Consider the following 24,825-nt stretch of genomic DNA (forward strand, 5'->3'; position numbering starts at 1 on the left):
CTGAAATCCTTTCCTTTGAGGGGGCTCTGGCGATCACCTCTTCACTGTATTTGGAGTAGTTCACTTCAGCATGAATCTTGCCTTTTGCATTTCTGTGTGAGTGGGTGAGCGTAAAGGGATGAATGGTGCTGAGAGAAGGATGCTTGCTCCATCCACCTCTAGATGCTTTTCCCTAATGTTTAAGTATGAGGCAGGATCAGCTCTCCCTGTGTCATGTGTGACCGAGCTGCCTAGTCAAGAGAAGACCTCTAGGAATGCATCTCTGACAGCCTCCGTAGGCAGCCTATTCCAGAGCTTCATTTGTCTCAGTCATTTTCTGAGGAGGGAGGAACCCTTCCAACTTTTTTTTTCCTCGCTGTAATTGAAGCTCATTGCGTCTTACTCTTTCTGCCAAGCAAAAGTTTATTCCTTTGCTCTGTAACCTTGCATATGCTTGAAGGCTATTACCATTACCACCCTCAGTATTCTCCAGGCTAAAATGTCTGGATTTGTTCTTTCTTAGAAACTGTTTTTCAGTCTTTTTGGTAGTTTTCACTGTTTGCCTCTGAATCTTTTGTATTTGTTCATTCCTTTAGTTGTAGCTCCTAGCTGTGATAATGCTTCTAGATGAAGCCTTACTAATACGAAATAGAGCGTAAGGGCTGTTGCCCATGTCTTATGAGCTAGGCTAATGTTTTGTATATAATTCAGTAAAACCCTTACATCTCTTTCAGAAATGCTGTTTAGCTTTTACCTTTTCCTGTGCTTGTGCAGCAGATAATTTCTGCTGCCATGTAAAATTTTGCATTTTTCCTTACTTAAATGTGTTCTTACTGAAATGCAATTTTCTAAACTTTTTCCAGTTTGTCAGAAACCCTTTGATTTCTAATCTAGCCCTTCAAGATTTTGAACAGCCATGTATCACCCACATATTCAATACACATGCTTTCTCTTTCATCTCTTTTGCCATACAGGTCAGTTGAACAGAACGGCAACTTTTGGGGTGGTCAGACCATTCAATTTTAGTTGTAAATTGTTGGCAACTACCCAGCTTAGGAAGCTGTGGAACCACCTATCCTACTACTGTGGTAATTCTGAGAACCCCGGTCTATTAGGAATGAGTGGCAGGTATTGCCCAGTTAGTGAGTAGCATTAATAGTAGTTGGGAGCATTTTCCTCGATCTGAACCCTTCTGCTTCCTTGAGTTAGACCAAAGACTTGAATTCTTTTTTATTATTATTATTTTTTTCTCTTCCCCCCATCCTGCTCTAAGACAATGTTTTGAACTATGGCTGCTGGGTGTTCGGTGGGAGAGGTCTCAGCCTGGGTTTTTAAAGCCACTTCAGTCAGTGTTAGAGGAGTGTAAGAGATTGACGGCAGCTCAGAGTTGAAGGGTTTCACCAGAGGTGTAGTAGCTGGGTTGCCAAAACAGTGTGCTATTCTAAGGAAATAGAGTAGCTCTATGTGGTTTTGGGTTTTTTTGTTTTGTTTTGCTTTTTTTTAACTGGCATATCCAGATTGAAGCCTCCGCTTTACGTTAAGCAGAAAGGATTTGAAAACAGGTCTTCTAGATGGCAGATAAAGCCATTTTTTCCCCTGCTCCTAATCTTCACATTTTCTGCTGGCTAGAAACTTCTTGCTTAGTTTGCCCTTTGTGAATGCCATTCTGAAAGCTCAAACTTTTCCCTTGCCTGAAAGTCAAAATAAGACAGAGTGTGTCCTAAGTGTTTGTAGCACGGGCTACATTATATTCTGCAGATCCATGAGCGTTAGACATGTATGAAATGCTTGCCCTTGGATTCAGTGGTACTGCGCTAATTGGCTCTGCACTCTGCAGTCAGTCCCCTTTTCCTACTTAAAGGCATTAAGCAGGGCTTCTAAGAGGGATGTGCTGTACCACCTTTATCCTTTTTGTTGATTTAACCCAAAATATCTGCAGTTAGCTCTTCCCTTCTCTTAAAGGATGCTGGAGCCTGAAGATGCACCTTGTCCTTTTTCATGCTATTTATGTGCCTATAAGATAAGCTTATTCTGTTGGATGTTAACTTACGTCTTGGACCTGATACATGCTCTGTCACTTCTGAAACTGTATTTCAGTGGATAAATCTTTTAACCTATGCTGTGTGACCTTAGTGAAATTCGGCTAATTCAACTCAATGAGGAATATTTTGATTGGAAAAACAATGTTATTCAGTCTCTTCCCTTTTATGCTAGTAAGCTATGGCCAGAAATGACCTGTACGAAGTGATGCTCCTTGGGCAAATGCTTTTGGACTAGATTGTGCTTTCCTCTGCTCCCCACACTTCTCAAGTAATTAAAAATTTTTTTCTTCAGTATAAAATTTCAGTTGTCTTATTTGTGTTTTTGGTTGGTCTCTGATACAGTGTGGCCCATTATAAGAACAGATTTCCATGTTTCAAGGAAGTGGTACCTGTTTGGCTAATAAATAAAAGGGTAAAAGGATGCAGTGGCAGCTGTTTCCTCTGCTTGTGTTTTCGAAGAAATAACCAACATAAACATTGGACTCTAAGCAGAGGTTCAGGGTCGCAAATCCCAGACAGAGATGCAGCTTAGTTACTGCAATTAGAGCCAGAAGAATAGGGGTGAGGAAGGGATTTGTGGCTTAATGGTGTATTTCTTATGGTTCATGCTGAAGTGTTGATATTTCTTGGATCCTCCTCTTAAGTATTCAACTACAACCTGTGGTTTTCAGAAGAAAATTAAGTTCTTTTCCTGGATCTTGCTCCCAGAACATAAATATCATAAAACAACAACCCAAAAGATGGTCCTAATAACTTGCAAGGTTTCCTTTTCATGCAGACTATTTTGAGATGTGTTATATTAGAGGCCTGTCAGAAATGTTGTTTTAGAATCATGGTTACTTTTGTGAATATAAGAAACTTACCTTCAAAGAATCCTTGGGAAATTATCGCTGGGTAGGAAAATGCTTTATATTAATTAAAACATTTTTAGTAATGTAACAAAAGCAATTGGCCTGTTGTCAAAGTTTGAGCCCAGCTGGCAACAAAGCACCACGAAGCCGCTCGCTCACTCCTCTCCTCCCAGCCCCGGTGGAGCGATGATGATGATGATGATAAAATATAAAAAAAATATTTTTTATGTCGTCGGTCAAGACAAGGACAGGGAGGGATCACTCACCAGTTATGGTCATGGGCAAAAAACCAGACTCAACTTGGGGAAAAAAAAAAAATTTAATTTGCTACCAATCAAATCAAAACAAGGATACTGAGAAGTAAAACCAAATCTTAAAACACCTTCCCCCCCGCTCTCTTTCCTTCCCAGCTCAACTCCACTCCTGATTTTTCTCTACCTCCTCCCCCCAGCAGCCCAGGGGAATGGGGAATGGGGGTTGTGGTCAGTTCATCACACATTGTCTCTGCTGCTCCTTCCTCCTCAGGGGGAGGACTCCTCACTCTTCCCCTGCTCCAGCGTGGGGTCCCTCCCATGGGAGACAGTCCTCCATGAACTTCTCCAACACGAGTCCTTCCCACGGGCTGCAGTTCTTCATGAACTGCTCCAGCGTGGGTCCTTTCCATGGGTTGCAGTCCTTCAGGCACAGACTGCTCCAGCACGGACTTTCCCACAGAGTCATGGCCATCTTGGGGGGTGTCCCCCTGCTCCGTCATGGGGTCCTCCCCGGGCTGCAGGTGGGCATCTGCTCCCCCGCTCCCCTCCATGGGCTGGGGGGGGACAGCCTGCCGTCTCACCACGGGCTGCAGGGGCATCCCCTCCTCCCCCGCTCCTCCTCCCCTCCTTCCTCACTGACCTCGCTGTCTGCAGAGGGATTTCTCTCACATTCCATTCTCCTCCCCCACTGCAGGTTCCCCTTCTTAAATCTGTTCTCCCAGAGGCGCTACCGCCGTCGCTGATGGCCTCGGCCTTGGCCAGAGGTGGGTTCGACTTGGTGCCAAGGAAGCTTCTAGCAGCTTCTCACAGGAGCCACCCCTGCAGCCCCTCCCCTGCTACCAAAACCCTGCCACACAAACCCAAAACACCTGTAAATTAGCCAGTTACAAGAAATTACCTGAGTGTTATGGAAGTTTTTCAAGTGCAGGAAGTGTGGCAGTACACCCCCCTGCCCCCCGACAGGAAAGGAAACTTGTCCAGGCAGGGAGGAGAGGGAGAAAAACCCCAAACCCTAGAGGCCACAGGTTGAAAACTGAACTGACCAATCGAGATGCGCCAGGTACACTGAAGTGACCTTTTGGCCAGTGGGGATCAAAATGACCACCGGTCAGATTCGACAAGGGTATAAACGGGGTCCTGCCAGAGGACATTTTGGAATCAGTCCTCCTCGGAGCAGCAGGTCTGCAGTCGGGGACTCTCCCCTTGCGTCGGGATGCCACCCTAGGTAACTCCTCGAGGCTGAGAGCCCTCATCTTTTAGGTGAGTGATATGCGCATTTTGAGTCATCATTTTAAATCTTAAGAATTCTTAAGTCGGCTGTGTAGTACTAATTCCCCTTACATCATTGAGCCTGTGGTTTACAAATGTTATCGGAGTTCTAACTAACTTTTTACTGAAGAATAAATGTGAGCTTTAACACCCGTTGGATTTGCTTGTATGTGCCTCCATAACTTTGATTATACAGTATAACTGAGGACTTAAGAAATATTAGCTTCCAGGTGAAGGTACCAGGTTTGTTCTGTAGTTGTCTTTCAGATGCAGCACATCTTCTGAATCAAAGGGCAAGAGTCTTAACTGTGCAAGGGTAAACTTAAAAGCAGGTAGTAGCTAGCAAACATGTGATCAGAGCAATGGGCACAGAACTTATAACAATAACTTCCAAATTGTTAGCTTCAGTCTACCTTTTTCTTCTCAAATCACTTCTGTTTCTTCAGTCAGGGTGTAACATGGACTCCTGTTCTGCTGCGACCTCTTAGTAAAACAAATGCTTTGTTCAACTTGGTAATAACTGAGAAACTTCTTAAACGTATCTTGCCAGCAAGAGAGGTGTAATTGAAAGGATAGTACCTCTGTCCAGGGTGTGAAAAATGCATTTGTGTTAAGAGTGGAGCATGAAAACTGAGTGATAAATTAACACGTATCATCATATGAAAAGGTAAATACAGCTTGTCTATCTTAGGTAGACTTTGAAAGGCATCAGTAAAGCTAGTGACAAGGTTCAAAGAGGACGGAGGTGAAAAATGTTGCCCACAGGATTTTTCTTTTTTGGGATGGTCTCTTGTATCTGCTGATGCAGACTATATATCTCCAAAAAGAGTACATAACTTTAAAATTAGAAATAACATGGTAGCACTTGATGTGCTACTGCCTTTTGAGTTTGGGATCTGAGAGGGTAGTAACAATACTACTGCTTATGCTTAATTTTCCGCATTTACTTCTGCATCTGGCCACTCAGAGCACTGCTGGAAAAATGCAGTCTACCATAATATAACAGTGGATCAACTGTTCTGCTAGCATGAGTAATGCATTATCTGCATAGCTTTGCCAATCCACCCTTCAGGGGCCAGCCCTATGTTATTGCTGCCTTGTCACAATTTTTTGGTATAGTTTTTACAGGTATGCTGCTGTCCTCTCAGAAGTTAGACACTTCCAGAGGCATCTGGAGACAAGAAGAGAGGAAGTACTCTCAGGTGTGAACATACCTTGATTTTCATCAGTAAGGCTGGCTATTTTCTATACAACAGAACATGCTCGGTCTTTTGGAGAACTTAGTAAGAGGGAAAAAGAAATGGATGGCGGAGAGTATCATCTTGGTTCATGATGCAGTTGGAGGGAGCTAGAAAACAGCTTGCACAGAGAAGTATTAGGCAAACATGAGAAACTACACTACCCTAGAAACTATTGCACCAAGAAACTTTTCCCTGGAGTCTGGTTTATATGGTAGCTACTCAGCCCCATGTGCCTTTAACTCTAAATGCCAACTTAAACCATATCACAGTACTACTTTCCTTCAGCCACTACAGGTCATGCCTCTGTTTAGCTTTCATGCTGACCTGCATTTCTTGTAGTACTGAGCAACTGCACATCATTTTTCTGTGGGTTTACTTTCCAGAAGTGTGTATTCTTTCTTCTGAAGAAGAGTAATTTTTATTTTAAATTCTGCTTTACCTAGCAGACTCGACACCTCCCCACACCTTCTTTCCAGCTCAGCGTTTATTTACCACACTCCGCTCAAAGGCCACAAGCACAGCGTTACTGTTACGCTGACTGCAGCCAGTCAGTTAAGACGTGCAACCTGCTTTGTCCGCTCCAGCTATCCTTCCTGGTGAAGGTCCATAGAAGAAGCTGGCTGAAATGGGTATTTAAAGACAGATGTTCTCCTCAGTAGCAGTTCCTTTGTGCTGTGAACCAGGCAGTGTCTGTTTGGCAGTCATATGCCTAGGACACAAGGTAAGAAGGTGTGCATGTACTCTTATGAAACCATAGTAATGTCACAAAAGGTTTCACCTCTCAGCACTGTCTAGTGCTGGTCTGGGGTCATTTCAAAAGTAGGTCATTCTGCAGTCAATCAGAAATCTTGTGTTGATAATCTGTCAGAGCAGTGCTTAAGAGTAATGGAGAAGTAGACTTATTACTCAATGTGCTTAAGGTACACAAATAGAGGTACTGAAACTGCAGTTTACCCGAACTCAGGCACATTAACAAAAAATTTTATTCAGAGTATTCAATATAGCACCACACAAAAGGAACACTGTGCTTTGTGTTGCCTTTAAGGAACATGCAAGAGCACTTTCAAACTAGAAAAACTAATGTAAAAAGCTTTCTTGTTCATCAGCAGAGCTTACTGTTTGCTGTTTAGAGAAGCTATTCTGAAAGAACCACAGCTTTTGTACATAAAAGTTTTAATGGTCTTCCAGGCAGATTAAGCATTGTTCCCTTACCCATTAGTTCTCTTTCACCTTCTGGGCTTTGAGCTTTGTTCAAAAACACCTCACTTAGGCCAAGGTGTTTTCAGGAAAAGCTTTCAGGGCAGAACTCTTACCAGCAGATCCAATCGACAACATACTAGTCAGCTGCTAAATTCTGTTTCTTGAAAAAGTAACAGAATTTTGATCAATGGTAATTGTGTGAATTGGGCTCTACGAATCAACGCCAGGCAAATTGAAAAAGACTTGGAATCAGCTCTTAATTCTGTGTTGGGCTCAAAGATAAACAAGGAGTACATACGTAATAAAACTACAGATAAATTGCATCATAGAAAAAAGATGGGTGACTTTGAAGGGTCATTTAATCCACCTCCTCTTTCAGTACAGATTGTTATGCTATAATGGCTTGAAATTATTTCAGATAATAAGGTGCTTCTAAAGCCCATGGCAGAGGGGTTGGAACAAGATGATCTTTAAGGTCCCTTCCAACCCAAACCATTCTATGATTCTATTTCATTCTAAAGTATTTATTGGTCCTTCACATTCCTTACATAGCTAAACATTGTTTCTTAGCCTGAACTGTTCAGATTAAGTTCTGTGTATTAGCTATTACACTATTATGCTTACATTAAATCAGCTTTATTTTTCCATTTTGTAATCAAGGTGAACTGGAAATGTTTCTATTTTGCCTGAATACGGAACACACAGATGTTTCAGAACATCATTTATTTGATGCATCTTGCAGTTAGAGAAAGGCCAGTTTGCATAAAGGGAACCTTAGCAAGTCAACAATAGTAATAGAGCCATAGTCAAATGAAAGTGTGGAATAGACCTACTGCTAATGCATATAAAGAGAGTACTGAAAGACTTTCTAGGCTTTCAGCTTCACTGACTCCAGTATGGAACGTGCTTCTTTATACTCTTCGGCTTCTTCCAATTCTTTTTCATTTTCCTAGAATCAAAAACAAAATTTTTGAAGTACTTTGGAATTAATTGACATGGCATTACATTTAAGAAGGTTAACTATGGAAATGAAAAAATGAAAAAAACCTGGTAACAACAGACAAGGAGAAGGCTGAGGTACTCAACAACTTTTTTGCCTTGGCCTTCACTGGCAACCTCTCTTCCCATACCTCTCAAGTGGATGGACTGCAGTCCCTTCCAACCCAAACCATTCTATGATTCTATGAAACAAGGGATATATCATTATTGAAAACACTAGTTCTACATGACTCAAAGCACAGGTAATTTCTTTTATCCTACTTAAGGTCCAGGATAATGGCTGTTATGTGTGAGTAGATTTGACCTATGCATACCTTTATTTAATTCTGTTAAATGTTTAAGACCAAGGACAGCATAACTGGAATGAATAACAACAGACCTCAGAACAAGAGTACCGTTAGGAAAAAGCTTAAGCAGATTGACAACTGAAGAAACATACTACTATACGGTTGATTTTAGTGAAAGCACTGAAGGTGAGCTAAGCACAGAAAACAACTCTTGAAGACTGCCAAATTCTTAACAACAATAGTAACTCCCCCCCATTCCTTGTTTTAAGTTTGTACAGCATGCTGTGTGGATCAATAGCACCACTTCTGCATGCCACTGAAATCTAGACCAGCTAACTGTTAAGTAACTAGCTGAATGACAGAAGGACTCTAAATCCTGCCAGGTACTGAGCATTTATTTTGGAAAACAGTAGAGGCATACTACCTGAGGATAAGACACCTTGAATTTTCCTTTGAGAAGGGATTTGCATTTTAGCCATCAAATGTGCCTGGGGCTTAATTTAGGGTATATATTTTTAGCCTCACAGAAGCATTTACATGTGTAGCTGAGTTCTTGATGAGAAGGCAGTTTTTAAAGTAAGCATGATGATCTCCAAACTTAGTATAGTTTCAGTGAATCTGTTTGTACAAGATACTATTTATTCCTGCAGATATTCGTATCTTAAAAATGCGGCACTAGTGGTTACCTCACTAATAAAACATAAAGCAGTACTCAGCAAGGACTCAGCTGTCTTGTTTCTTGTGCATAGCATAACAGAAGTAGTAAGCAAAGCATTCTGACTATTTCAGTTCACTACAAGCATATTATATACAGCTACACTATCTAGAAAACTACATAAAGTGGGTGAACTATTTTTTCTGAATGCGTAACTAGCACAGGAATTCAGAGTCCATTCTAGCAGTTCAGTATTTAAGTGTATGTTGAGTGTACATTCCATTAAAGACAGTTTCTAATATTCTAACACACAGTTTTCATAGACCGAAGACCAAGTCTGCAAAGACAATTATCTAAAATGAAATATTGGTATGTTATAGGATGCTAGTCTTGGGACCTATAAAAAGTAATTCTTCAGTTCTAATATGCTGCAATTGCACTGCAGACAAGCATGTTTATCCAAGTTAATCAAGGAACAGCAGCATTTCTTGATCAGTGGGTTATGGTGTTATACTTACTAGTAGCTGAGTAAGATCTGCATGTGCGACTTCTAATCTGCGCTGGCAGTCAGGAATCATCATTCGTGACTCTTGTAAGATCTCGATCTGTGAAAATTGGAGGCCAATGAAATGAGAATGTATTCCAGATAGGAACATTATTTTTTAAGATAAGTCTTTACTCTGAAAAATCAGTAGTCTGGTCATCATCCAGGAACTTCAGAACAGTTGTACCTATTTTCTGAATAGGCTTTTTTTATTAAAAGACACTCAGCATAATTGCTTAAAACTCTGTTAATTTGCAGGACACTTCTTCCATTTACTTTGTGCTTAATTATAGTATTAAGTGCAAAACAGTATTTAGAATAACTTTTCCCTTAGAAAAAAAGTACTGCCTGGTAAGCTTTTCATACAGCATTTGTTAAAAAGGCTATTTAAAACAAACTTTCTCCTGCTGTCGTGAAGCAGCTTCATCCAAAATGGGATCAGCTGGTTATATAAATATCTCCTGCATCTTTTGGGTAATAAAGAAAAACAGGGTTCAGATAATACCACATAGAGATAATTACTGCATGAAAAAAGTTATTGAGTTATTGATCACATTGTGTGCACACTGCAGGAGGCTCTGACTGAAAGACAAAGGTAAAGAAAAATGAAAACCAAAGACCAGCAGGCTCTATTTTTGATGCTTATCATGCATAAAAAGTTATTACTTATCCTTGTGCTTCATTTTACGAGAAAGATTATTCTCACCATGCACTTTGAACAAAATTACTAAACTGGCACCCCACTGAATCTGAACATCCTGCCTCCTCCTGCAGAAAACAACTTCAGATTTAAACAAGGGAACATTTATTTCATGGAACATTTCTGGATCTGAAATCCAACCACTGAGAAGAAAAGGTATGCAGATTTTTCACTAAGGTTAAATCTGTTTAGAAATGAAAATCTGTTAGATATTTAAATATGAAACCTCTTCTGTATTCAGGATAACATGCAACAGAAGGTGTTCCCTTTCAATACCTTACTTCATTCTGTCTGTCATTCCTACATTGTATTCTCCTTTCAGTATTAATGCTGCTGTACTGAAGGGTCATTGTAAAAGGGAAGATAAGCTACAGCTAAGAATGTATTTATGCATACAGGAAAGCCTTACGTAGCAAAACATTATCACCATGTTTTTAAGTGTCATATATTTGAGTTCTTAGTTCAAGTAATTTTTGAGAGAAAGCATTTAAAAACTTTGTTTCTCATTTTCTTTCAGAGAATCTAGGGCAAAACCTGTCTAATGAAGCAAAGATGGGTGACAAGTATTTAAAAAAAGAAAAAAAAGTTAAGCACACCCAAGTTCTAGTTCTCATTGGTATTATCACTTTTCTTTTAAGCATATCAGTGTTGGACTGTATTAAAAATAAGACTAGGAACTCTGCAGATTACCTTTCAGCAATGAATGAATAAATAAAGGTTTGTAACTTCAGTAGAATGAGGTGTGCCATAAACTGCATGAGATGATGCCTTCTGCTTTATGTAGTAGAAATTTGTTCTATAAAGAATACCTACAGGAGTGAGAATATCCAATAAAGACTTCCTTGGGCCAGCATTGCTAAATAGTTGTGTATTATAAAGCTGGTAGATGAAAAGTAGTAACTTATTTGATATATGCCACTCAATCAGTGATCTGGGAAGGCATATAAACCTAGAATCTGTAAGCTGTAGTCCTGGCTGCTGTAAAAAAAGAGCAAAACTGCCCCAGTCACTCTGTTCAAAACAGAATTTGACTGAGATCCAAAGGGGTACCTGGGTTTTCTTTACATTTGCCTGCAGTTATGCAATAATAAAAAACAGAAGGATGATAAATCCTGGAACCATACTCAGTAGGTGCAAACAGTTGGAGACTGGAACAGGAATTTTGTGGAACCAATATTATTAGTTGATTACCAAACTATCTATGCGAACTTTGATAACTTCTGCATAAAACACCATTTTTCAAGTAATGCTTATAATCCCAAATAGATCATTTACTGTTACAAATGTATATAATAAAGCAAAGTCAAAAGCGCAAATAATTAGATAAGCTTTAGGACTGGAATTTTTAAAGTGTTTGCTCTCCAAATTCTATCAAACTTTCTGACTGAACTCTAAGGAGCTTAAATTATAAGCAGGTCACAGAGGAAGTTATTACATGAAAACTGCTCTAACTTTGCAAAGAACCATAAATGTCTGCAAGGTTTCTGTGAATTACAATGCCAAACAGAAATTTTATAAAAAAGTAAAGTAACTGAAGTGCATCTAAATACAGTGTTAAGACAAAAGCAATAAAGCACAAAAATATGTACAGGGAGAAGCAAATTGTATGTGTTGTCAGTAAGTGCACACAGGACCAAAAGAGCTATTGTGGCTACAGTGAGGATGACATCCCCTTTCCTTTAAGTGTACTGAAAAAGCCACTTAAACAAATCTCTTCAACCTGCCACATTTCTAGTCAGTTGTCTTTCAGAATTCAAGGTATTTCTACTAAGGGAGCAGATGTCTGGCATCTTTCAAAAGAAAGCAGTTTCCTCAGATGTGATGGAGCTCTCTAACTGTTGGGGTGTATATAGCCTATTTACTAAACACGATGTGGATTTTTTGTAAATTGGATCAGATGTCAAAGAACTGGTGTGCATAATGCACTATCAGTAGCCTTCAATCTGTTTCCCATAAATTCCAGATTGCAGTGACAGATAAAGCAGAACAGACGCAAACATACAGATCCACCTACCAGTTGCTTAAGTGGAAGGGCATAATAACTAAAATCAGACAATTACTTCACACATTCAAAATAAGCACAAAGGCCAAACATGACTCTGAGAAACAGCTGAGGAGGTAATGCCCAACGCATTAAATAGATGCAACTTTGATTTTTAGCAGGTCCTACAATGAAAGTTCAAAGCTACTATTTTAACTTCAGGCAGATCAGAGCTGCTCACAAGAGGCAGACTCTCTACTTCCTGGATCACACAAGTACTTACACTAGAACAAATTTTTGATAATTTAAGAATACAAATAAATATTACTGTGTATAAGTGTTGACACCAAGTATTCTGCAACAGGAAGCTATTTTGCTCAGCCTGATATGTATTGTATAATGGGGACATCAGTTTTATCAGCTTCAAAAATATGGAAGCAGAGTTTGGTTTTATTTTTTTGCCCAGCTGACCCACATCTAACCAAGAGATTTAGAGATATGCAGTTCCACAAGTAACTTGAAAACAACAACAAGAAAACCTCCATAGGGGTCTCTGTCTTTCCTTCATCTTAGAAGGACAGCCTAATAAACTACTGGGTCACAGGGTATAAGTGACAATATTGTTTTATATGACAGGAGTGGTGTTCTAAACACAAGAGCTAGGCTAAAAAATGTGATAAATGTGAATGAGTCATATATGTACCAAATATATATACACACATGAATATGTATCCATGCTTTTAAATACTGCCTCATAATCACTTGCCCTTTGACTGTTGCACAGATAATCATAACAGTATGGATCTACTCAAAGATGGTACGGAGGAAAAGAAAAAGACATGCAAATAATTCAGTTTGCTAAGAAAAGTGCTACTGGTTTGAACTTCTTTTCATCAGAAATTTGTAAACCACTTGGAATCCATCGACTAATTACAACCATATCTGATGGAAGGACCCAAAAGAAAAAAGGCCATCTCTAAGTATCACGAACACCAACAGTTCCAAAATTGAGAATCCTACTAAGTTAGAGATTGTAGCACAAAGTAAAGAGTCATGCTAAGGCTACTGGTTGGCTTATCAACATATTTGTAACTTAAATCTACAGCATGGTATTACTTCTTGCCTCACTGGTAACCAGGGAACATAAAGGCCCAAGGTGCTGGGCCAGGATGGTGGCACAGGGACATAGTGATGTAGGAGAAAAAAACCCAAACATACATAAAAACTGTAGGAAACCAAGTTTTATTAGTTCTACTTCCTTTGAAGCAACTTGTTTTATTTTCACATAGGCCCAAAAGAAGCCTGAGCTATCCACAAATACAGGATACAAGAGCACACTGCAGTCCGTTGTAGGTGAGTTGTCAAATACATTGATCAAAACACTTCTGAAGGACCATGAAGAAAAGCTTGCAGTACAGAATTAGAGAACATTGTTTTGTTTCTGTAGTGCTTGAGCATTTCAAGAACTGAAATGGCCATGTATCAACCACAAACAACCTACCATTTGTATTGAGAAAGCTGAAGAAGAAGAAAACCCTCTAGATCTAATGCCTCAGTATTTCAAATGAGCTTTCTCTGCAGCTCCTCTCAGGTGAGGGCTAATCCTGTTTCCTCTAAAGCAGATCACTTTAGGACATAAAAGGCAGAAAAGTTCCTTTGGTCTTTTCGGAAAACAGTTTGTCACTGGCTGTTTTCCGCTAATGTACAACTGTCAGGTTTTCTTCATTGTCAGCAGCGGGGGATGGAGGGAGAACACCACATGACTTAAAGCTAAAAAACAGAGATACTTTTCAGAGGACAGAAGCAAAACTCCATGTCCTCCACTGAAAAAGTTTTTAATTAAACACACTGTATCATAAATTACAGATACTGTTCCTTTAAAATTAACTTAGAGAATGATAAAGGAATTATCCATTACAGAAAGTTGTCATTTAATCATCAGGCAGCACATTTCCTTCCAGCAACTCAAAATGCTACCTGAACAGATCCATGTTGATGCAAGTATAAATCTCACCCTGTAAACAGGTGAGAGGTGGTAAACATCTGAATGAAGAGGTCTCTTTGGGAATGGCATAAAGAAAACACTGACAAAACAAAGACTTGCTTTCCCAACAAGAATAGCTCAAACTTGTTAGAACAAATAGCCAAATTTTCTCTCTGCAACCCCCCCCCCAACTTTTTGGGGGGGATGTTAAGCTTGGGGGAAAGGTTGAGGGGGTTGGGGTTTTTTTCTTTGTAGATTTTCTGGGGTTGGTTGTTAAGAAAAGCTATAGATCCTGAATCTATGCTTAAAGTAATGCATGCTTTGCTAAAAGGTAGCAGGCTGGTTAGGAGATGTTTTAGAATAAATAAGCTTGAAGGTTTGGGAGAAATCCCCCATCTGTTTTGTGGAGGTGAGATACCTGGGGAAATATTTGTGCTAAAATTGGAAGCAGAACAGACATGGGAAGTTCCCTAGATAGACAGAAGGCAGAAAAGTCAAGCCCAGATTTTCCTCCCTCTAGAGCACAGGAAATGCGAGCCCAACTGAAAAGGAAATGAATCATGTCCCATTGTGGTGGCAGGTCTTTTCTACCACAGGAATGTTGCCATACTAACTTATTCCAAATACTGCACGAGTGCCTTTAATCTTCAGCATAAAGTCTGGAATCCAAACCTGCCTAGATAAAAAGGAAAACAGCCTTTGGAAAACAGAAGGCAAAAAGGAAGATCACAGTAATGATTGTTCATCATTTGGTCTCTTTCAGAAAGCACATTAGGCAATAAAACCAAAGCTTGAAAGCATTTTTAATATCACCTGTGTGTTAGGAATATTATTCTGTACTTAGTACAGAGAATTCCAAGTTGCTAGCTTTTAAGGAAACAAACTATGCTTGTTAAGGATGCTGTCCAAATACATAAAGGGGAGCATTAGACTCTTCATTAGCATTTCCACTGCCTCTTTACCTAAGCAACTAGAGCTACAGTCCAGATTATTAAGCAAAGATCATCTATTCTTAGGGGAAAAGAAAAAAAATTATGGAAATAATCAGAAACTGAAGTGAAACTGTATGTTTCAGCTAATTTGACTGTATTTGATTGGTGAGAAGAATGAAACTTTGTTTGAACCAATCAGGTGGGGACTGGAAAGAGCTAAAAATGTAAAAAGCCAACTGAGTTAACAGTAATATTTCTTTGGGGCTTAATAGACATTTAAAAATGAAAAAGTTACAGAACGTTACAATGTTCCTTTCAGCAAGAACTCCTCCAGTAACAAGATTAGCAGCAAATTCTCATCTTCCACAGTAATTTTCCAAAACAATATACATTGTTTCCAAATGTATTTCTTTTTAGCTGTTTCAAGAGCTACTCTACATTTCACTCAACAAAGCAAGAGAAATACTGCTGTTTTCACTAATGCTTGTAAAAAACTCTGTATTAGCAAGATGTATTTTATGTACCCTTATGTACTCTTTGACATGCAGATACTAAATTCTATGTTAAGTCAATTGGATTTTTAATTCATCTGGAGAAGTAATTTGGAACTGTAGGATAGCTTTTTAAAAAATGAAAATTTATCATTTATCAGTAAAAGTGCTGACAGTTAACAAAAACACCAGAGTACATCTACAAATCCCACTGAGAGGAAACAAGGAGTAGATACCTCAGGCTTTTCCCACACTCAGAAGCCTCAAGATAAAAGCATTAACTGGGAAAGGATGTTCATTTATGTACAAGACCCATCAACAACTACAGAAATACATAAAACTACTGGTTCCTACCATTAGTCTGCTCTCATGAGTGATTACAGTGTGAAAATTTTCTATTAAAGTATTACGAAGCTCTGTGTAAAATCTTCATATATTGAGAATCATTACAAATGTGTAGAAACTAAGGCTTCATTATGAAAAAATCCACATGGAGGTACAATTGCACTACTTGCTGCTACCAGTCAGGGCTCTTCATGACCCTCTACAGAAACTATATGCAGAGTTTACACCTGGTGGAATACATCAAAAGTCTTTAAATATTTTTTCCTGGCTTCTATAAACCTGATAAATTTTGTATAAAATAGTTCAGTTTTTAATAGAATACTACATTGAAAACAATCTTATTAAAGTACTTAATAACCCTTTTTCCTACAAGTCTGATGGTTGAAGATAACGTGATTTTGAGATATAAAATCTTTTTCTTTCATAGCCTTTTTTTCCAAATACTGCTTTTCATTTATTATGTTTTTTTTCTGCAAATTTGGCTCAAATGAATTGTTACAAGCTTTCCCCTAAATTCTAAATTTCTCATCTGCCTTTTGTAGATGAAAAACAGATGGTAGCAGAGTGATTTTTTTTTTTTTTTTTAAATAAGGTGTAAGTGATGGAAAAGGAAGGGCTTCCTTGCCCCTCACCTATCCTGAATTTAGCTGATGTGAGTTGACGCACAGCAAGCAGTGCAAATACAATCTGCACCCAGGACAATGGTAATATAGGGGAGTTACAGGTGAAAAACAGGTGCAGACCCCTCAAGTTATGAGGCAAAACACTCAGCAAGTGAAAGGTCTGGCTTTATTGAAAGCATAGTGTTACCATGGTGGGAGCCCTGGGACACCGATGCTAATCAAAATGTGGACCCGACACAGCAGAGCCCTGCTTGGTAGTGAAGCTCAAAGGAAAGCACTGCAGGGGTGGATAATACAACTTGTGCCGATTAACATATCCTACAAATGCAAAGGCCTGTGTTGCTTATTAGTGAACTTGCTGACATACTGCAGGTGCTGTTGTCCGAATTCCAAGATCCATCTTCAGGCTGGTGCCCATGCAAAGGTGAGGGAAGATGAGGGGGGAAGCAAATTATCCTGGCTTACTGTGACAATGAGGTAGAACATGCTTGGGACTCTACAGATTCAGATGGGAGGAAGGGAACTATCCTGGTTACCTTAACAAAGTCTTCTCGCGCCCTGCAACAGGGTCTTCAAATCATAATCTTGGTCAGCATATACCGGCACTGCAAGAAAACTGTCCTTTTTGTTTCTCTGATGCTGAATCTGCTCCTCATTAAGTAAATCTGTCTGGACAGCACAGGTGAAAGCTAGTATCTAACAACTGCCAACTACACCAGCTAGTCACTGCCTCAGCTAGAGATCACTTGAGTTCACAGGAACCACAAGCTGCCCCACTGCATAAGGAGTTAGGGGAAAAATATTGAGTCAAACCCTATTGTACAACAAAGGGACTGATCCCTCCTTACACACCAGACACACCCTGTAGTCTACATCTGCTGTAGGAATGGCATTATTAATTTTAAAGTAAAATTTCCTGTAGTCACTTCTGTACTGTTAAACTGTATGTTCTACTGCAGAGTTGTAACTAGAAAGCTAAATGAGAATAGTAGTACATTAAGAGGTAAGTAATGCTTTTAAGCTTTTAAAGCATCCCTCCCTCAACTCTGGATTGATTTGTATATACATATCTGATTTAGCTGATAACTCAGCTAAAATAATAGTTAAAATTATTCTCCTAGTCTCAAATGACTGAATTCATTCCCATCCCCCAAATGTTACTTTTCATTACTGAAGTAAAACCATAACCATATTTTTAAATAAATACAGTTATTCAGATTAGGAATTATTAATTAAAAACAATTCTTAAAATATGTAACTACAGATATTTTTCTTGAAGAACATGTCAAAGTGTTAAATCTATCCAAAATATGGTTCTGAGCAAACTCTGCTGGTATTATATAATTTTCTTTAGAGTAACAGATTTGATCCTATGAAAAGGGTGTGCATTCTTTCTGAGCCTCCAAATTCTTCATAACCTAAAATATTAACAACTTCCAGAATGCAAAGTGCACTAAAAGAAGTGAAGTCGTCATTGGAGGAACTCCTTGCTTTCAAAGTGGATCAGGCAATTTCTGAATGAATCGAGACTGTTCTCTGTGAAGGCTTTTGTAATTGGTCTCTGAGAATACCTTCAAGTAGTGTGTAACATTTCATTTCACAGAAGTTCACAGCCTCCACTGTTTTTGACTTTGATGATATCTTGCAGGTCACTGCGGAAATATCACAGTGCAGTCAAATAATCTGATGAATGGGGAACACTAAAAATGGGAATTACATTCATTAGTTCTTGTTAGCACCAGCAGATCTTCAGAAAGACTACTATTTTTTAGGATCTTACTTACAGTCTCAGTCCATGGTGAGGCAGAAGATAGCTCAGCTCTATAAATACAATTCTTTATTTGTATACAAATTCTTTATTTCTGTTTCTTTCCCCTGGCATAATGAAAGCAAGGCAGGTCATAGGCACATGAGCTGAAATCTGAACTTACTAAAAATTTGCTTTAGCTTGTTCTAAAAGAGCTTTCTCCGACCTTGTTTTTATTAATTTTTATATTTGAGTTTTGTTTAATCTATTATTCCCGTGTTTAAAAATGAAGATGGGACAACAGGGGAACGGGACAACAGGGGAACGGGACAACAGGGGAACGGGACAACAGGGGAACGGGAAACTCAAGGGCAGTCTTGGCTGCAGTGACCATGAGATGGTGGAGTTCAAGATCATTGGAACAATGAGGAGGGTGCACAGCAAGCTTGCTACCCTGGACTTCAAGAGAGCAGACTTTGGCCTCTTCAGGGATCTGCTTGGTAGAGAACTATGGGATAAAGCCCTGGAGGGAAGAGGGGCCCAAGAAAGCTTGTTAATATTCAAGGGTCCTCCAAGCTCAAGAACAATGCATCCCAATAAAGAGGAAGTCGAGCAAAAACACCAGGAGGTCTGCATGGGTGAACAAGATGCTCCTGGACAAATTCAAACACAAAAAGGAAGCCTACAGAGGGTGGAAGCAAGGACAGGTAGCCTGGGAGGTATACAGAGAAATTGTCCGAGCAGCCAGGGATCAGGTTAGGAAAGCTGAAGTCCTGAGAGAATTAAATCTAGCCAGGGACATCAAGGGCAACAAGAAAAGCTTCTATAGGTACGTTGGTGATAAAAGGAAGACTAGGGAAAATGTGGGCCCTCTCCTGAAGGAAGCGGGAAACCTGGTTACCTGGGACATGGAGAAGGCTGAGGTACTCAGTGACTTTTTTGCCTCAAGTCTTCACCGGCAAGTGCTCCAGCCACACCGCCCAAGTCACAGAAGGCAAAGGCAGGGACTGGGAGAGTGAAGAACCACCCACTGTAGGAGAAGATCAGGTTCGAGACCACCTAAGGAACCTGAAGGTGCACAAGTCCATAGGACCTGATGAAATGCATCTGCTGGTCCTGAGGGAACATCATATTTGAGAAGTTGTGGCAGTCTGGTGAAGTTCCTACTGACTGGAAAAGGGGAAACATAACTCCCATTTTTAAAAAAAAGGGGAAAAAAGGAAGACCCAGGGAGCTACAGGCCAGTCAGTCTCACCTCTGTGTCTGGCAAGATCATGGAGCAGATCCTCTGGAAACTATGCTAAGGCACATGAAAAATAAGGAGGTGACTGGTGACAGCCAACATGGCTTCACTAAGGGTGAATCATGCCTGACAAATTTGGTGGCCTTTTATGACGGTGTTACACCGTTGGTAGATAAGGGAAGATCAACTGATGTCATCTGCCTGGACTTTTGCAAAGCATTTGACACTGTCCCACACAACATACTTGTCTCTAAATCAGAGAGACATGGATCTGATGGATAGTCCACTCAGTGGATAAGGAATTGGCTGGATGGTTGCACTCAAAGGGTTGCAGTCAAAGGCTCGATGTCCAAGTGGAGAGCAGTGACGAGTGGCATTCCTCAGGGGTTGGTATTGGGACTGGCGCTGTTCAACATCTTTGTCAGCGACATGGACAGTGGGATTGAATGCACCCTCAGCAAGTTTGCTGATGACATCAAGCTGTGTGGTGCGGTCGACATGCTGGAGGGAAGGGATGCCATCCAGCAGGACCGTGACAGGCTAGAGAAGTGGGCCCGTGCAAACCTCATGAAGTTCAACAAGGCCAAGTGCAAGGTCCTGCACATGGGTTGGGGCAATCCCAAGCACAACTACAGGCTGGGCAGAGAATGGATTGAGAGCAGCCTGCAGAGAAGGACTTGGGGGTGTTGGTTGACGAGAAGCTCAACATGACCCAACAATGTACACTTGCAGCCCAGAAAGCCAACTGTATCCTGGGCTGCATCAAAGAAGCATGACCAGCAGGTCGAGGGTTGTAATTCTTCTTCTCTACTCCGCTCTTGTGAGACCCGACTTGGAGTACTGTGTCCAGCTCTGGGACCCCCAGCACAAGAAGTACATGGACCTGTTGGAGCGAGTCCAGAAGAGGGCCACAAAGATGATCAGAGGGCTGGAGCACCTCTTCTATGAAGACAGGCTGAAAGAGTTGGGGTTGTTCAGCCTGGAGAAGAGAGGGCTCCAAGAAGACCTTATAGCAGCCTTCCAGTACCTAAAGGAGGCCTACAAGAAAGCCAGAGAGGGACTTTTTAGAAGGGCATGTAGTGAAAGGACAAGGGGTAATGACTTTAAACTGAAAGAGGGTAGATTTAGATTAGAGGTAAGGAAGTTCTTTACTGTGAGGGTGGTGAGGCACTGGAACAGGTTGCCCAGAGAAATTGTGGATGCCCCATCCCTGGAAGTGTTTAAGGCCAGGTTGGATGGGGCTTTGAGCAACCTGGTCTAGTGGAAGGTGCCCCTGCCAATGGCAGGGGGTTTGGAACTAGGCAATCTTTAAGGTCCCTTCCAACCCAAACCATTCTATGATTCTATGATCCATTCTATGAACAGTACATTAGGTTTTATAACATGAGGACACCAGACTATTGAAACAAGTGAAAATAATTTTAATTTACAATTTCAGTTTCTGTGAAGGTTTAAGAGAAAAATATCTTGGAAATTCTTGGGAAAAACACATAGTTAGAAGATAACATATTTAGTTGAAAGAATATAAAGGCCACAGTTAAACACAGGCATGCCACACTTCTGTAAAGAATAAACACAAATTTCCCAAACCCAAGCCTTCTCCTAGTGAGAAGGAAACTTGACGCTCCTTTTCCTTCCAAAAGGGCATGTACCAGCTGTCTGCAACCACTGTCCTTTCTGGGAAACCTTCCAAGAAAAATTTAATCATATTGTAATAGTGACAGTAAACCATGGTCTTAAGCAGATGAAACTACAGCATGCACCTTGCTAGTCAGTGACTTCACTATAAACTCTAGTTTTTAGTTTAAACATACCCATTGCTCGCTCTCTTTAAGGTCTGTGATTTTACCAAAGGGATACTAGTATACTCAAGAGTTGAAATGTTTCATCTTCATATTAACTATCAAGCATTCTCACTTCAGTGTAACATTTGCACTTACCAGCAAGCACGTAGTCTACCTAAATGCATGCAGACCATGTATTTTCAGGTTCTTGTTCTTTCTGAGAGAGCGAGTTCATGATGGCCTCATACACGCTGTTAGTGAGTGATAGCCATCCTGACACCAAGTGCTAAGTAATCCATCCATATGCAGTCTCCTTATAATTTAACAGTTCTGGAGTAAAGGAAGTTTCTGCAAATGCTTATTATGACTTCTATAATTGATTTAGTCTAGATAAAGGATTTTAGTCTAGTATTTATATAACAGGAGTCTGGGAAAAAGTACAGGAGATTCTTTTATTTGAGGATGACTATGATTAACTGAAAGCAAAGAAGGATTTTACAAAACAAGTTTTAGGATATTTTACCTGCTTTTTAATTCCATAATCATCACATGCTTCAGCTTTCATTTTTTCAATCTTCTCTTCTTGCTGTTTTGCTTCTTTTTCATACATAACTTTTTCTTTTGCCAATCTGCAATTAAACCAAGTGATCATGTTAATCTCGTTCTATTACAGTAAAAAGTTACACTACTGATAACACCCCCCCCCCAAAAGCTGCAGCCCTATAAGATAAGACACACAGTTTTATAAAAAAAGGCTTTTAACCACTGCAAAAAACTGCATCTAGGAAATGCTGAATTTAGCTATAATGTATAATAATTCTTATGAGAATAATTTAAATTAAAAATATTTTTAAAGATTCTTTGTGGGCTTATCCATATGGAATATCCTAAAAAACCTATGTATTGGTACTTCATTTCAAATACATAACAGAAACAGATAAGCTGCCTTGTAGATTTGGATGACTGCTAACAAAGACAGTAGTACAGAGAAGAAAGCTATCTATCTCAAAAAAGTCCTCACATCATAGGTAGCCAAAACAAACAATATTAAGATGTCTACAAAGACCACATTGTTATAATCTGCTGTTAGATCAGCATTCACCAGACTTTCTCAACATCATCCAGGTTCTGATAGTTTTGCAAGGGACCTGTATTGGCTGCTATAGTCATGTGGTCTTTCCTCTTTCCTATTCACTACTAAATAATGCCACTGCACCTATATTATTAGATTAATAACGATAGACATCCTTCTTAGTAGTAACTTTGAAAAAAGTTATCACATGTAAATGAAAAGAAACAGCACTTTCAGGTTCACAAATTGTGATCCCAGAACATCTTTTTCCCGATCACTACATTTCATGCCATTAAATGCATTGTTTCCCATACTAGTTTTTGTACAAAATAATGAAAAGTAAAATTCCCAAATTACGCAGTAGCCTTATAGTCTTGTGTTCCTTTAAGTATTTTCTCCATTTACCTTGATGTTGGTTTGAGGGTTATAGACAAAAGTAACAGTTCCATAATTTACATTATAGCAAATTTTTTTATGGCCTCTCTTTCAAAGGGAAAAGAATCCATCTTTTAATCATAACAATGGATCCATACTTGGGAGCAGGATACTTTTTGCTAATGAGCATAGAATCAAGAGAAATGTAAAAAATTTTGAAGGTCAGAGAGAATAGTAAGGTAGTCTAGTCTGATGCCCTACAGTAATTTTTACATTGCAATCCCATTATCAAACTTTATTATTTCTTGTTACTGCAATTTTGCTATTGCATCTCCCACTTTGTTACGTATGTTCATTAGGTATATCTTGGATTGCATAATGCCAGATCTGAACCAAAACATCCTTCAGGATCTGGAGAATAACGAAGTAATTTCTGATCAGCTAATTCAGGACCAAAACAAACACCGAGATGCTACTGCAAACCAGAGAGTGTGCCAAAAAAAAAAAAAATTCCTTCCCCAAACAAGAGTAAGCATCAGATCAGCCTATATATATTGTTTAAGGAGAACTTAACAGCCAAAAAACCGTAATCAGATCCAAGAAGCAAAGACTATATTATACAAATGAAAAGAGAATAAATAAAGGTCTAGTAGAGAGCTTCATGGTCACGTTAGTGCATCAGAGCAAATTAATTCCTGATTTGTCACAGTTAAGTGCCCTACTAGAAATGCTGTTGAAGATGGACAGAATGGTACTGAGGTGACAAGAACTTTTTGTGAATTGAAGCTGCCGCAAAAGCACCACTGCAGTAATATCTTGTGAAAAATTCCAAAGAGAATATACTGATATTGCAACAGCAGGAACTCTCCCTGCTTTTGTAAGAGTTTACATCATCAAAAATTGTTTTGCTAAAACAGCCTTAAGCTGTGGCTCCACAGCAGTTGACCTAAGTTGGGCTGTGGCAGCCCACACCTGAACTCATTTCAACACTCATGGAGTCACACCATCAGAGAGGGCCTTCAGCCTTATAAAGAAGCTTTACCAGTGTGTAGAGCATGTACTGTAGGTATCACCTAGGCCAGTTTCTACAAGTCAGCCAAGTACTAGCTTTGAGAGGTAGCACTGGGGAAAGACAGCAGCCTAATTACTAATAATAAAGACACTAAATCAGTGGCTGTAATTCCAACTACTGGAACTAGCTCCAGTATTAGCATCAGCAAATATTGATTTAATAGAAGATGAGTTAATTGTTTGATCAAGGTTACTTGATTTAATTCCAGACAGTATTATTTGCTTTGCTATTTTTAGGTTCCAAAAAAGTTAATTTTAATCAACCTATGAGACAGACAATTTTTTTTTGAATGAGAACAGCAAATTCCCTTGAGGAGCAGGGGGAAAAAAATACGATTAAATGCAGTTTTTATGTCAATTCACTTACTGAAGTGTGTATGCCATTGAAACTAAAGGCAACGTGCATTGCTAAACTCAGCATTTTTAATTATTTTAATTTTTAGCTAAAACAAAAGGCACAATGTTTGTCATTACTTATGTTTGCACATTACGTTTTCACATTCAGATCTCCTTCTACACACACTGAGTTTTCAAACAGGCTGTTATTCAAATTTGCTTACTTTTATCAAACAGGAAAGGACTGCGTGTTCTGGCCTAGTTTAGAACTTTATTTCTTGCCCACCTTTCTTTTATCTGGATACTTAAGAATTGCCTCCATATTTATCTATCCATTTCTGTAGTAATCATACATTTCAGAAGCAGAACTTGAAACATTCTGCTTTCAAAAAAGGAAACACATGAAACCTGAAATATGAGACTGTTTTCTGTGACAAATTTTCCACTGCACTTTGTCCAGTAATCAGAATTGTCCAGTTGAACATTCCATTTATCATTTGTAAGATTGGGACACTGATGTTTAATGCTATTAAGAAGTTTTGATTTGAAAACATTTCCTATACTAGATCCTTCCTCTAGATGTCATGAAGCAATTTCTACTGAATACGTAGCTTGGGGAGATGCTAAATTAAATCAATAGCTTGCTTTCAAAAGGAAAGTGAAATTTCATAATGGAGTAATACTACCCCTTAATCACCTCTTAAAAATTTCAGCAGAATTATACACAAAAATACCCACATAATACTTTGTTCTTATCTTCTTCCTTCAGCCCTTTGTCTGTCTAGAAACAAGATTCTGGGTTGTTTTTTTTTTTTGTTTG

General features: G+C 39.3%; 1 protein-coding gene across 1 annotated transcript in view; it reads right to left on the reverse strand.

The window, feature by feature from the left end:
- Positions 1-6,596: 6,596 nt before the first annotated feature.
- TBCA (tubulin folding cofactor A) overlaps positions 6,597-24,825 on the reverse strand; it is a 33,668-nt gene continuing 15,439 nt past the window's right edge. The window contains exons 2-4 of the mRNA XM_030005212.1: positions 21,675-21,780; positions 9,296-9,382; positions 6,597-7,785 (exon numbers count right to left, since the gene is read on the reverse strand). Coding sequence (XP_029861072.1) covers positions 7,705-7,785; positions 9,296-9,382; positions 21,675-21,780 — 274 coding nt within the window. The 3' untranslated portion in view covers positions 6,597-7,704. The remainder of the gene's footprint in view (positions 7,786-9,295; positions 9,383-21,674; positions 21,781-24,825) is intronic.

Source organism: Aquila chrysaetos, chromosome Z (assembly GCF_900496995.4).
Source record: "Aquila chrysaetos chrysaetos chromosome Z, bAquChr1.4, whole genome shotgun sequence".
Lineage (NCBI taxonomy): Eukaryota > Metazoa > Chordata > Aves > Accipitriformes > Accipitridae > Aquila > Aquila chrysaetos.